At 41.1% G+C, this 12,625-nt stretch overlaps 1 protein-coding gene across 1 annotated transcript; it reads left to right on the forward strand.

Annotated features, from left to right (window-relative positions):
* The first annotated feature begins 3,293 nt into the window (after positions 1-3,293).
* On the forward strand, positions 3,294-11,900 carry znf526 (zinc finger protein 526). The gene is given in 9 exon segments (XM_038284426.1): positions 3,294-3,532; positions 3,979-4,396; positions 5,434-5,603; positions 5,963-6,055; positions 6,283-7,067; positions 8,485-8,620; positions 8,697-9,875; positions 9,877-10,257; positions 11,381-11,900. Coding segments are annotated over 8 exon segments (3,207 nt in total). The 5' UTR covers positions 3,294-3,532; positions 3,979-4,104; the 3' UTR covers positions 11,552-11,900.
* The last annotated feature ends 725 nt before the right edge of the window (positions 11,901-12,625 follow it).

The following is a 12,625-nucleotide window of genomic DNA, read 5'->3' on the forward strand; positions in this document are numbered from 1 at the left end:
AGCCAAAATTTACCAATATCATATGTTTCCCTTACCTTTAGAAACATGACAATATGACAAATCCACTGATATTGCTTCTCTCTGATTTAAACCAGACAGTCCTGTGGTGCATCACTCTCACTGTCACATTTCAGATTGCCAACCTCTTCTACCAATAACATATAACAAAAAACAAAAAGATCAAAATAAATATGGTTGTTAATAGCACTTTATTAATAATCAGGCCAAGCAGTATGCTAAAATGACTAATATCAGCTGATAATAATAATAATAATAATAATAATAATAACTGAACATCATTGATCTTACAATGGAGAAAAAATTTTTTTGACCACATCCAGGATGTTGCAGAGGCATCCTGCATTTTGTATCTGTCAAAAATTAAAAAAAATTTCTGATATTTCTGACCAGAGACCTTTGAGACCTTTTAGTTATGCTGTGTGTGGATGTGTATATTTGTTACCTTGTCAGAACAGTGTATAGCCATTTTTAGCACGAATATGTAAATTGTGGGGACTTGCAGGTACTTGTTGGGATGAGTTAACTGGTTAATATGAGGGAAAGTTCTCTTCTGGAGTTGAGAGTTAGTTTCGTAATGTGTAAACTGAGTTTAGTTAGCTATATCGTGGTACTGGTTAGGTGAAGGGTCTGGGTTAGGCCATAAAAATTTAGGACAAATGAAAGGAAGTCAGTGCAAAGTCTCCAAAAGGACAGTATGCGTGTGTGAGCATGAACTGATTAGTCTTATCTTGATGGATCTTCAAGATAAGTCCAATAAAAGACAGGGTTTGCAATTTAGCCATTGACTAGACAACCTCTTTACAAAAAAAAAAAAAAAAAACAGCTGAATTGTTGTCATGTGTAATACTCTTTCTCTCTTTCTCTTTTATGTATTGTCCTTGACCAAAAAAACTTAACAAACATACATATAAACATGCAGTAGGTGCACTCGGTGACATTTTTATGTATGAAGGACTTTTCAACAAAGTTTTCAGAGTGGAACAAAAAGTGCCTTTATGGAAATTAAAACAAGAAACAAGCCTGCCATCAACTGTCAGCAAACAAACAAACAGGAAAATGTTTTTAAAAAACTGAGGCAATAACATGTCGGGAGGTCCTAATTCAATATTATTATCAAAAATTTGTCCGATTTTTAGTCAGGGTCGGTACTCTCTCCATTCCTTTTTACATTGAACACCTCTGACTTCCAGTACCAGACAGAGTCCTGTCATCTACAGAAATACTCTGATGACCCTGTAGTCATTGGGTGTATCAAAGACAAGAAGCTTCGTACAGGGAGCTGGTGAGGAGCTTTGTGGCATGGTGTGGAAACAATCATCTGGTCCTGAGTGTAAACAACACAAGGAAGATGGTTGCAGATTGCAAAAGAAACAGGAACAAGTTGAAACCTATTAACGTCAAAGGAGACGATGTGGAGGTGGTTGAGGGGTATAAATACCTTAGAGTTCACCTGTACAACAAACAAGACTGTGAAGCCGTCTATAAGAAGGGACAGAGCAGATTGCACTTTCTTAAGATGCTGCATATCTTCTGTTGATATAGTCTGTTGTGGAGAGTGGGATCTCCTCTGCCATCATCTGCTGGGGTAACAGCATTAGAGCTAATGACTTACAAAAGCTCAACAAGCTAATTAAGGCCGGTTCTGTTCTAGGAACTCCTCCAGAACCTCTTGAGATTCTTTCATGAAAATTTCTTCATTAAGTGAAGCACATTACGGAAAACAGTGAGCATCCTCTTCAAAAGATTTTTAAACAACAACAGAGTGTCCTCTTACGAGGCTTCTCCAAATCTGATGCAAGACGGACTGATGCAGAAGATCCTTTCTGCCCACAGTTATCAACACCTACAACACCTGTTTAAAAATATACCATATGAGTTACTGCACCATTTGATTTTCCTTTAGGATTAATAAGGTATTTTGGATTGAACTGAATCAACCAAAAATCAAATATCTGAATATACTGCATCTAAAACCTCCAAGAAGCTGATAGGAACACTACACTTTTCTTCACTTCTGTTTAAAGTTTATGTAATAATTTTTCAAATAATACATGGGTCAGTTATTCTTAAAGCAGTTTTGTTTTAATATTATTCTCTATTTGAGCAATATCATTTGATTAAAGCTTTTGTATCGGGTTATATCGGGTCAATGACTGTATTGGTCAATACTCCATGCCGCTACATGAGTATCGTATTAGAAATCAAAAAGCTGCATCAGGACATCCCTAATAAAATAGTTGTTAAACGACCAAAATGTACCTGTAAATTAGAGTCAGATGTTCAACAAAGTTAACAGTAAAAAAAGTTTCGCTATCAGACAACATAATAGAGATAAATATATATGAATATGTATATTAAATATATATATTGTTTAACTCTGAGAAATATGGCAGAGGATTAGGGACACTAAAAAAATAAAACAATTTTGACTGATTTTTACATTTTATTTCAGTTTAATAGGGGGAAAAAAGTCAAAATTCTGATTTTTTTTCTCATAATTTGACTTTAATCTCACAATTCTTACTTTTTTCTCAGAATTCTGACTTTAATCTCATAATTTTGGGTTTGTAGATAGGCGCCATGAAGGAAGAGAAGTGGGAGCACTCAGCTTCGCTGAAAAGATGTGAATTGTTTGGAAGGGTCAGTAACACATTGGTGGAAAATTATGCAATTATTCAACCATTTACGAGCTGCAGAAAGAAGTCGTTGAGCAGTAGAGCAGAAGGTGATTAAAACAAGAGAGCCAGTCTCTAAAATAGACATGGCTACGGCTTAATGCTAACATGTTTGTTAGCTGTAAGAATTCTGAGATTAAAGTTAGAATTCTGAGATTTAAGTCAGAATTCCGAGAAAAAAAGTCAGAATTCTGAGCTTAAAGTCAGAATTCTGACTTTAATCTCAGAATTCTGACTTAAATCTTAAAATTCTGAGATTATAAAAAAAGTTTGAAAAAAAGTTAACTGCTTTTTGAATTTCTTTTCAGTATAATATGAGAAAATATTATCCTGATATTATACTGAAATAAAATTCTAAAATCAGTCAATTTTTTTTTTCAGTTGCCCTATTCCTCTTCCATAGAGAAAATTCTAATCACAATATTAATTTAATAGTCAAATTAATCTGAAAAAGTAAAGTTAAGAATACAAATTCTGATATTTTATATTTTATTTTTTAGGAGGAATTAAAAAAAAAAAAATACCAACCATACTCAAAAAAACTACATTTCCCATGTATTAGTATACAAATAATGATTGACAGTAGCTGTGTCCAATCACAGGAGCTGAAACATCCACGCTACCGCAGTGGGCTGGACCATCTAGCATAGGAACAGGGGCTTCAGACGGTTAAACGTTGCTTTACACGCCTTCTAATCTTTGTTTTTGTGGGCAAATATATGTTTTACATTTTTTTAAACGCTGAGACCATTTTGAAAGGACTGCCAACCAAGAAAAACGAGTGTATTAAGTACCAGAGAAGAGCACGCGGCGGGCCGGACGGCAGTAAATGAGAGGTAAGGGCAAAGAAGGGCCCGCCGTTGTGGCCGTAGAGCTGCGGGGAAAAGTGGCTAGCGCCGCCTGACGGACCGCCCGACGCACCGGGCCGCCGCTGTCAGGAAACAGCGGTGACTAGAAACAGGTCTGCATCATCCGAGGGAGCGCCGCCAACAGCTCTCCATACGCCATCACACATTGTAAACAATTTACGACTTTATTTGGGAAGGAATTGAATCATTTTGGGGGTTTAGTCAGTCTAGCTCCTCATGTTAGCATCAATGGGCCTTTAGCTAACGACCGTCTGTTTGTTCCCGCGTTTCTCTTATCATCCCTTTGTGAACATTACATGGTTTTTCGTTTATCAATATATGTTTCTCTCTACATGTCAATAAAGATTAATGTTTAGGATCTAAATTGCACCTTTTAAAGTTACAGAACTTCTTTTTGTTGTCATTTCTCGCAGCTGTGCCTGAATGCCACATTTGTAGATACCAGAAGTTGCCTTCATTCACTGATTCTGGTTCAGACTTCTGCCCATGATAAACTCACAAGCATAACAAGTCATCAGCCTCGCTGTCACACTTCCACGATGACTGAACCGGACCAGAACGAGGCAGAGGACATGTATGTGGAGCACCAGTACATGTGCAGCGAGTGCCAGCAGCTTTTCAGCACCCTGGAGGAGGTACTGATCCACCAGCAGATCCACACCACCCAGGAAGCTGATGGTGAGGGAGCGGAGATTCAGACTGCCCCGGACATCATTCAGAGTCAGCACTACCAGTGTCTGGAGTGTGGGAGCCTGCTTGTTAATGCAGAGGAGCTGCTGCAGCATCAGGAGATGCACATGAGGGAGGCTGGGATGGAGGTTGAGCAACAAGGTGATCATCACATCTGTAAAGTAAAAGACTAAATATTAAACGTCCTGTAACAGATTTCTTTTTTTACTTTTCCATTTCATTACTCCCACATACTTAAACCTATTTAACTATTATTTTAATAATAGAGGAGCACGGAGCAGTTTATATAAAGTAAAATAACATGGATTTCAATTTTTTTTGTGTGGAATGTTTAACAACTGCTCATTGCATTAATAACAAAAAATCTTTTAGTGTATTTCTTGCATGAAAAAGCTAGAATTTTACAGTGTTTTATTCGAAACAGCTGGATCTTAGAATGGATAGAGAGAATGCCTTTGAACATACATTTCCAAGTCCTAGCTCAAACTCTTATTTGGTGTAAATCTGATCCTTTGGGTCATTCAAACACATGGTACACTACTGTGAAAAAGGCATTTGCATTTTTCTTTTAAATTAACTTTTTTGTCACCTTTATAGTGTTAGAATCATTAAACTAAATCCAGATTTCCAATAAAATGAGAGTAAAACACGTAGGTTTAAAAGTATTTCTTGATCTATTTAAAGGAAAACTGCTCCCCAAATGAACCCGGTCCTATGTGGAAAATAAGTAACAGCCACCATTACCTAATAGGACTCACAAGAGTTTTTTGTAATTTGGAACAGGCTTCTGATCTATAATGCCTCTTTTTTTTTTAGACTAGACTTAAGAAACTTTTATTGTCAATTTATATTCACAGAATGTATGCAAAATGAAATTTTGTTTTGTATGGCTTTCATGACATTTCCCTTTCTTAAATTGCACCAAAGATCAAACGTAAACAGCGTGGGAGAAAATTATGTTGTTTTGGTTTTTAAAAAAGTTTAAAATATAAAAATTTGCTATGTATAACCTTCACACGATTGTTTCTGAAGGATTAAAAAAACCCAAATCCATTGAGATTTTTCAGTTTTCCAACACGGAAACAAAGCCAGTAAAATAAGAAGAGATTTGAACTAACAAGATACAGAATAACTTGTAACCTAAACCTGCTTTAAACATCTAAACACCTTGTCTTCAGTGGAGTCTGAGGTCCTGGAGACAGAGGAGGCCACCTCGGAGGCTCAGGTCCACGGACCGGTTCAGTACCAGTGCCTGGACTGTCTGGCTCTGTTTGACTCCCCTGACACCTGGCTGGAGCACCGCCGAACACATAGCAGGAGCAGCACACACAGCAACACGACAGCGGCTGTAAGACACCCGAAACACCTGATCCATCACCGGCAAACCAATCAGCTTCCAGCTGATCTGTCACTGTTTTAAATATGTTAAGCTGCAGTTTAACAACATCATGCCGGGAGAGATTCCTCTGCTCAGTTAGTTTCTTAGGGAATGTCTTGCAAACCTTATATAACCAACATACAGATACTTTTAATTGGTGATGATGATCCCATAGAAAATGCTGGATTTATATGAATGTTCTTAGACTTATGGTCACTTTAGTAATTATTCCCAACCCTAGAATATTACATTAACCACATTTTTGACATTTAAAAAAAATATATATTTTCCAGAAAAGTAAGCGGTTGTTTTTGTTTTTGTGTTGACAGGAGTACATGGTGCAGGCGGACGGCTCTATCACTCCTATCAACATGCAAAAATTTGTGCTGAGTGAGCAGCAGGCTGGAGAAATCCTGGCACAGGTGCTTTGTCTACGCTCCATAAAAAACTATGAGTGTTTGGTTTGTCTGACTTTTTCAGAGAAACTAGTATTTAATATTTAAACTGTTTTTGACCTTTTTTTTGTCAGGAAAAATATCCAAATCTGTGTTGGCTATGAGATTGTGTATGTTTATTGTCTGAGTGAAAGGCTCCATGTTTTGGACGTTGCTTGAGCTTCTCATCGTTTTCTTATGTTTGGCTTTTTTAGGTTCTTTCACAACAGCATGGGCAGCAGCAGCAGCAGCAACAACAGAAGAAACGTAGGTCTACCCCCAAATCGGCCGGGGCCTCCCGCTCCTACCTGCTGTCCCCTGTGACCCCGACTCCTGGCTCTGCCACCATGCACCTGCAGATCCTCACAGCTCAAGCTCTGGCTGAAGGCTCCTCCATCTCCAGCCAGCATCGCTCCAAGCAGCCCCCTCTGCTCTCTGCTCTGGGTCAGAGCTCTACTGCAAAGCTGGAGGTTCTGGAGAATGGCGTTCAAAGACTGGAGTTAAGACTGGCCCCCAGTGAGAGCCAGCAGCAGCAGTCCACTGAGATGGTGCTCGTTCACCCGTATGAATGCTCAGAGTGCTCCCTACTCTTCCGCACGCCAGAGGACTTCCTCCAGCACCAAGGGGAGCACTTCCTGGGCCAGGACAAAGAGAGCGGTGGGCCAGGGGTCATGATCGGAATAGAGGAGATGCGAGGGAGGGAGGAGGCTGCAGAAAAGCTACAGGATCTGAAGAACAGGGCAGTAGAGTATAAAACACTAGCTGTGGGCAAACCCCTACGCTGCGAGCTCTGCAACCGCACCTTCACCTCTGTCAACCGGCTCACAGCTCACAGGCGTGTGCACGAGCAAGGGACACACGAGTGTCCGGAGTGTGGAAAAGTCTTCAAGAAAGCCCTTTCACTGCAGACGCACATGCGCGCACATTCAGGAGTTGCACGGTATCTGTGTGTGGACTGTGGGAATGGATTCACTACTGAGATGACGCTCGTCATGCACAGGTCAGTGTTTGGTCACAGTATCGGGGTCAAAGTCTGTATTTCCAGAAGAATTTAATTAGGACTTAAGTACAGAGTAAGCATTGAATATTTACTACCTGTTATCAATAGAAGGAGGCTTCTGCTAAGATTAATGAGCTTTAGGTTAGGACTCTTCAACTGTAAAAAGCAGGAAAGGCTTATATTGACTGAATCCTTGCATCAGATCAGCCCATACTGACTGAAAGGTTTTCTGCTGAGAAAATGCAGAAATTGAACAAACATGTCACTGCCTGGCTTTGCTTATTGCCCAATAATGTGCTCATGTCATTTAAGAAAAGGAAGCTCGTTCTAAAGGTAAAGAAATCTTGAAAGGGGCACAAAGATGTGCAAATAAAGTTTTATTTAGTTAGTCGAGGAAATCTCCGCGTGGAAAAGGATCAATAGAAGTGAAAACAGTTTAATAATAATAGTCCAAGGCTACAGCGGCATCATCATAATTTTAATAAAAGGCAGAAGTTTGACCTTTGCTCTTTAGAAAGGTCATTAAAACAGAAACATTTTATGATGTTAAGCTCCGATTTAGTTAAAGCCAGCAGGTTTATCTAAAATCTTTTATTTGAGCCTATATCGGTAACTGACTGGTATATTTGTCTGAATGTTTAAAAGAACCTTTGTTTCTGTATTAAAATCTGGGTTAATGCTGCCATACTGGTTATAACAGATGAAGGGGGTACTAGGTATGATGCTGCTGCGTTAATTTTAGGTTCATTCATACATTTACCTTTGTCAGCATATAATATAACCTAACATTTATCAGGGGTAGACGTTAAGGATTTTTACCTTTCACATTTCATTTGCCCAGAAACAATTTTTACTTGCCCAGTATAATGTTTGATAAATATAGTTCCTAATATTCATTTTTCTATATATATATCAATGAAACATGTTTGTTTTTTAAATGTTTTTTTTGTAATTCAGTAAGTGTACAGGTTCCTGGTGTGTATATGCATGCGTCAGATAATGAACTCCAGCCTACATTACCATGTTAACATGCTTTTCAATCCTTCCTGCACATTCTTTTTAAACTTAAGATAACGTTTTTGGGTTGTTTTCTTCGAATGTAGGTGATTTTTGAGTGATTATAAATAAATCATTGAAATTTGTACTCTCCCAACAATAAAAACTTCTTGCCCCGGGAGATCGGGCGATGGTTAACATCGAGCCCTGTTCATGGTGTACTGAGTCTAAAGATCACTTCAGGATTCATTTAGATCTAATTGATGCTTTCAGCTTTTCCTTTCAACAAACCATTTTTTCCAAGTGGGAACAAGCATCAGGATACAGGGAGCCGGGTGGGAACTTGGACCCCTGTTCTAAATGCTTCCTATTGTTATTTGCTTATTTTTGTTGACTGTTTCTTTGTTTTGATTCTTTTCAGAAAGATACACGTTGCAGATCCATTTCACAAGTGCCAGATCTGCCACAAAACGTTCACCAACATGACTAAATACCTCTACCATCGTCGGACCCACCTCTGCCAGGATTTAGCTCCAGTGGCTGCTCAGATCTTTGTGGTGAGAAATGACACCACACCCCTCACTGATTGTATTATTTCAGCACCCTCAGTGTAATATGATCTTTGTTCTCTAGGCTTCACCTCCACAAAGAGCATCTGCTACTGCGCTGGAGATCCTGCAGAGAGCAAGAGAGAAGAAGAAATGCCAAAGTGAAGAAAGAGGCATCAACCAGAAAGACCCTCCCACAGAGGATGAGGAGCCTGAACCACAGCGGGAACCACAGCCGGGGTCTCAGCGCCCTGTGGAAGCAGGTGGAGAAGGGGAGGAACAGGATGACGGCAGGAAGCAGGAGTCTGAAGCTGTTGAAGGAAATGTTGATGAGCAGCAAGAGGTTGTTATGGAAGGAGCCACGATCTCCATTTCTCCAGATGAAGCTACGTCCACTTCAGGCTCTGCAGCCTCAGGGGAAGCCCCCTCGTCGGCAGACAAAGGCTCCTTTTGTTGTCGTTTGTGTTCGAAAACGTTTCCTTCCCAGCTGCTGCTTGCTCACCACCGTAGTAAATCCCACGCGTCACAGCGCAGATTTGTATGCGGCGTATGTGGGAAGTCCTTCAAGAAACAGATTCATGTGCAGAACCACATGCGCATACACACAGGGGAGAAGCCCTTCCAGTGTTCGGACTGCGGTAAAACCTTCTCCTTGTTGGCCAATTTGATGCGTCACACCCTCATCCATTCTGGGGTCCGCCCGTACCGCTGTGATGTTTGTTATCGCTCCTTTTCCCAATCGTCCAACCTCCGCCAGCACAGCCTGCTGCACTCAAGCGCCCCAAAACTTACCTGTCCAGAATGCCCCGCCACATTTCGCTGGCCCAACAAACTTGCAGCGCATCGCTTTACTCAGCATCCTGGAGCTCCGGCTCCTTTTCCCTGTCCTCATTGTGAAGCCGGCTTCCTGACCAAAAGTCGGAGGGAAAGTCATTGTGTGGAGCAGCACCCCACGCTGGTCCAGGTTCCAGAGAACACGGAGGTCCACAACCCCTCAGAACCCTCTACTTCAACAACAGTGGTAGAGTCAGGAGTTGCAGGCAGTTTGGTTAAAGGAGCCTTGGACTGTAACATCTGTGGGAGAAAGCTTAACTCTCTTTCTAACCTGCGGCTTCACAGACTGAGCCACTTCGTTCCGGGCCGTGCGCGCCCACAGTGCACCCAAGGAAAGCGTCCCAAAGCTCACCAGTGTCCCATCTGCGGCAAACTGTTTGTATCGTCCTCTGCGGTCGTGCTCCACCAGCGCGTCCACACCGGCGAGCGCCCCGTTCCCCTGCCAGGTCTGCGGAAAGCGTTTCCGTCAGAACACGCACCTGCGAGAGCACCTGCGCACCCACTCTGGTGAGCGGCCTTTCCGCTGTGAGATCTGCGGAAAAGGTTTCATCCAGAGCATGCACCTGACAGAGCACCGCAGGACGCACACGGGCGAGCGGCCGCACGTCTGCCAGCTGTGCGGCAAAGCCTTCAAGACCTTCTCCAACCTGAGGAATCACAAAAAGACCCACGCGAGGCAGCAGAGACTGGACGAGGAGGCGGCCGCTGCAGAGGCCAGCAGCACGGCAGTGGCAGTGGTGGATACGTCATTGATGGACCTGGCTAACGGGCAAACTCAGCTGATCCAGATCCAGACCTCAGATCTGCAGCAGGTATCCATCACATTCGCAGATTAGAGCAATAGTTATAAATCTAAAATGTTTAGTTTTAGTTTAATGCAACGTTTAAATGTTTTATGTTTTATTTATAGAAAAATTCTTATTTGGTTTCTTTAAATCCGTTGTGTTTTAGAGGGTTATAACGTCACTACAAAACTTTAACCTCACATAATCCGATTCCTTTTAAATTCCTTATTATTTAAACAGAAATGTGCTTGTTGGGTCAGTGTAACAGGGTGTGGATACAAAACAGCACGACTCGTTTTATCTTCAATCACCACTATAGCCCCATTTCCACTGAAAGCCCCAGGCTTTGTATTACCGGCTCATAGGAATCCCATCCTGTTTGTTTTGCATTACTTGGAAAGGCCCCTGGACAATAATGCAAATCAACATAGCGACATATTTGCCAAAAAAACGTAACAAAACCACATGTTGGAGCGCTAACGTGAACATAGTCATACTACATTCACACCAAATGCGATTTCAGCTGCAAAAAAATATTCTGCTGCTTCATTTTTGATGCCTGTACACATAAGGTCCGACGCGCCTCAAGAGCATCTTTGATGTTACAAAATGCAGGCACCAGATAAATAGAAGTGAAAGAAGTGAAAATATTTTGCCGGCAGGTTTCGACATTTTAAGTTGATGTAGGCTTTAATAAACTGTTTTAGGGGAGTGATCACACCGCTCTGCATCAGCAGTGCTGTGTCTGTCTCCCTGCCAGCTCCCAGATCGGCTTCTCTGATCGGTTGATGTGGCACGTCGTGCAGCAAAAGTTACATTTTTTCAACTCCAGCATCTGCTGCTTGTGCAGTGCTTCCAGCGCCTCAGATGCATCAAGACGCGCTGCTCCTGCTGCTTTAGACGTACTGCAGGAACTTTTGATTCACGTCAACCAGTCTTTGCATATAAACCGGCTGCTTCTGCTGCTCAATACTGTCCGGTGTGAACATAGCATAAGTTTTTCGGTATGAACTTTCCCTTCACTGTTACAAGTTATAAGTACAGGCAACTTACAGTCCATGTCAAAGATCTTCTGTATGGAAAAGCAAAGCATGTTTTGCAAAGCCTGGGACTATTCTTGTCACTGATTCCCTTATAATCTTCTTCTCAGGCACAGGGGACCCCCACCATCATGTGTAACGAGTTTGGAGAGACCATCGCCATCATTGAGACCAGCGAGGGCAGCGCTCTTCCTCTGGAGCAGGCGCTGGAGATCTATCAAAGAGCTTTGGAAAACGGCCTCACAGCTGGCAGCGTTGTGGATGGGCTGCAGCTGCTTTGAGGACGTGTCGACCAAACCTGGATCGTTGCTCAATATAAGCCTGAATACTGACTAACTTACTGCTGTGTCGGGAAATAGGATTCATGTCAACCACGTGTTTATATAATGAATAATAAGACCAAAGTATGTCAGGTTTGCTCCTTTTTCCTCAAGGGGGGGGACCACTGTTGATATTTTATGAAATCGACGCCATTTAAATTAAAAATATGTTAGATGTAAATATGGATAAGTGTTTCTGACTGATTATATTTATATGACAATTTTTATCACAATGAAATGGAGGTTTTGTTCTATTTAAAAATGTCAATGTTTTGTTTTAAATGAGAAAAATAAAAGTTTTTTCTTAGTTTTTCTGCATCTGTTCTTTACAGGTACTCAAATGGACATGTATTTGGACCATTAATTGTTCTGCACCCCTGATCCCCCCCTAATGATGCTGTTAACAGATGTTAATACGAAGCATTTTATAAAGTTACAAAAGAAACCAGCTAATCAGTGAGCAACGTGAGGCACAAACCTAATAAAACTACATCCTTTTGTCCTTGAGCTCTGGAATTAAATACTCACTGTTTTAGTAACTTTCTCAGCTCCATTCTCACTACATCCAGTGTATCTTTAATCTCCCTGTAAAACTCATAATTTGGAACAGTCCCTAACATCACATGATCTTCACTAACCTACCCACCTTCACAAAATAAGATGCCAATTAACTTATACAACATAATTTGCAGAAAACCATTTGGTAAAAAAATAGATTTTCCTCCATGAACCTTTGCCACTCCAAATATATTTTTATAATATAGTATAGCCAGTGTTAAAATGTTGAGTGTTACATGATATGATCCCTTTCAGTTTACTTGCAACAATATTTCATGAATTGACATTTTAAGGAATGTTAGTTACCATCTTTTGTATTCAAGGTCTGCCAACGTAATTAACCAGGGCCAGACAATGGACTCTATGCACAACTAGGCTACTTCCTGGGCGTCAGACAGCTCTTTGTCTTTTTCTACTGGATGATCTGATTAATCCGGGTGTTCCTGACCTCATTAACCATGGCCAGACACACCTGGA

This window comes from Cyprinodon tularosa, unplaced genomic scaffold (genome assembly GCF_016077235.1).
Source record: "Cyprinodon tularosa strain WSP-4 unplaced genomic scaffold, ASM1607723v1 ctg2, whole genome shotgun sequence".
In the NCBI taxonomy this organism is placed as follows: Eukaryota; Metazoa; Chordata; class Actinopteri; order Cyprinodontiformes; family Cyprinodontidae; genus Cyprinodon; species Cyprinodon tularosa.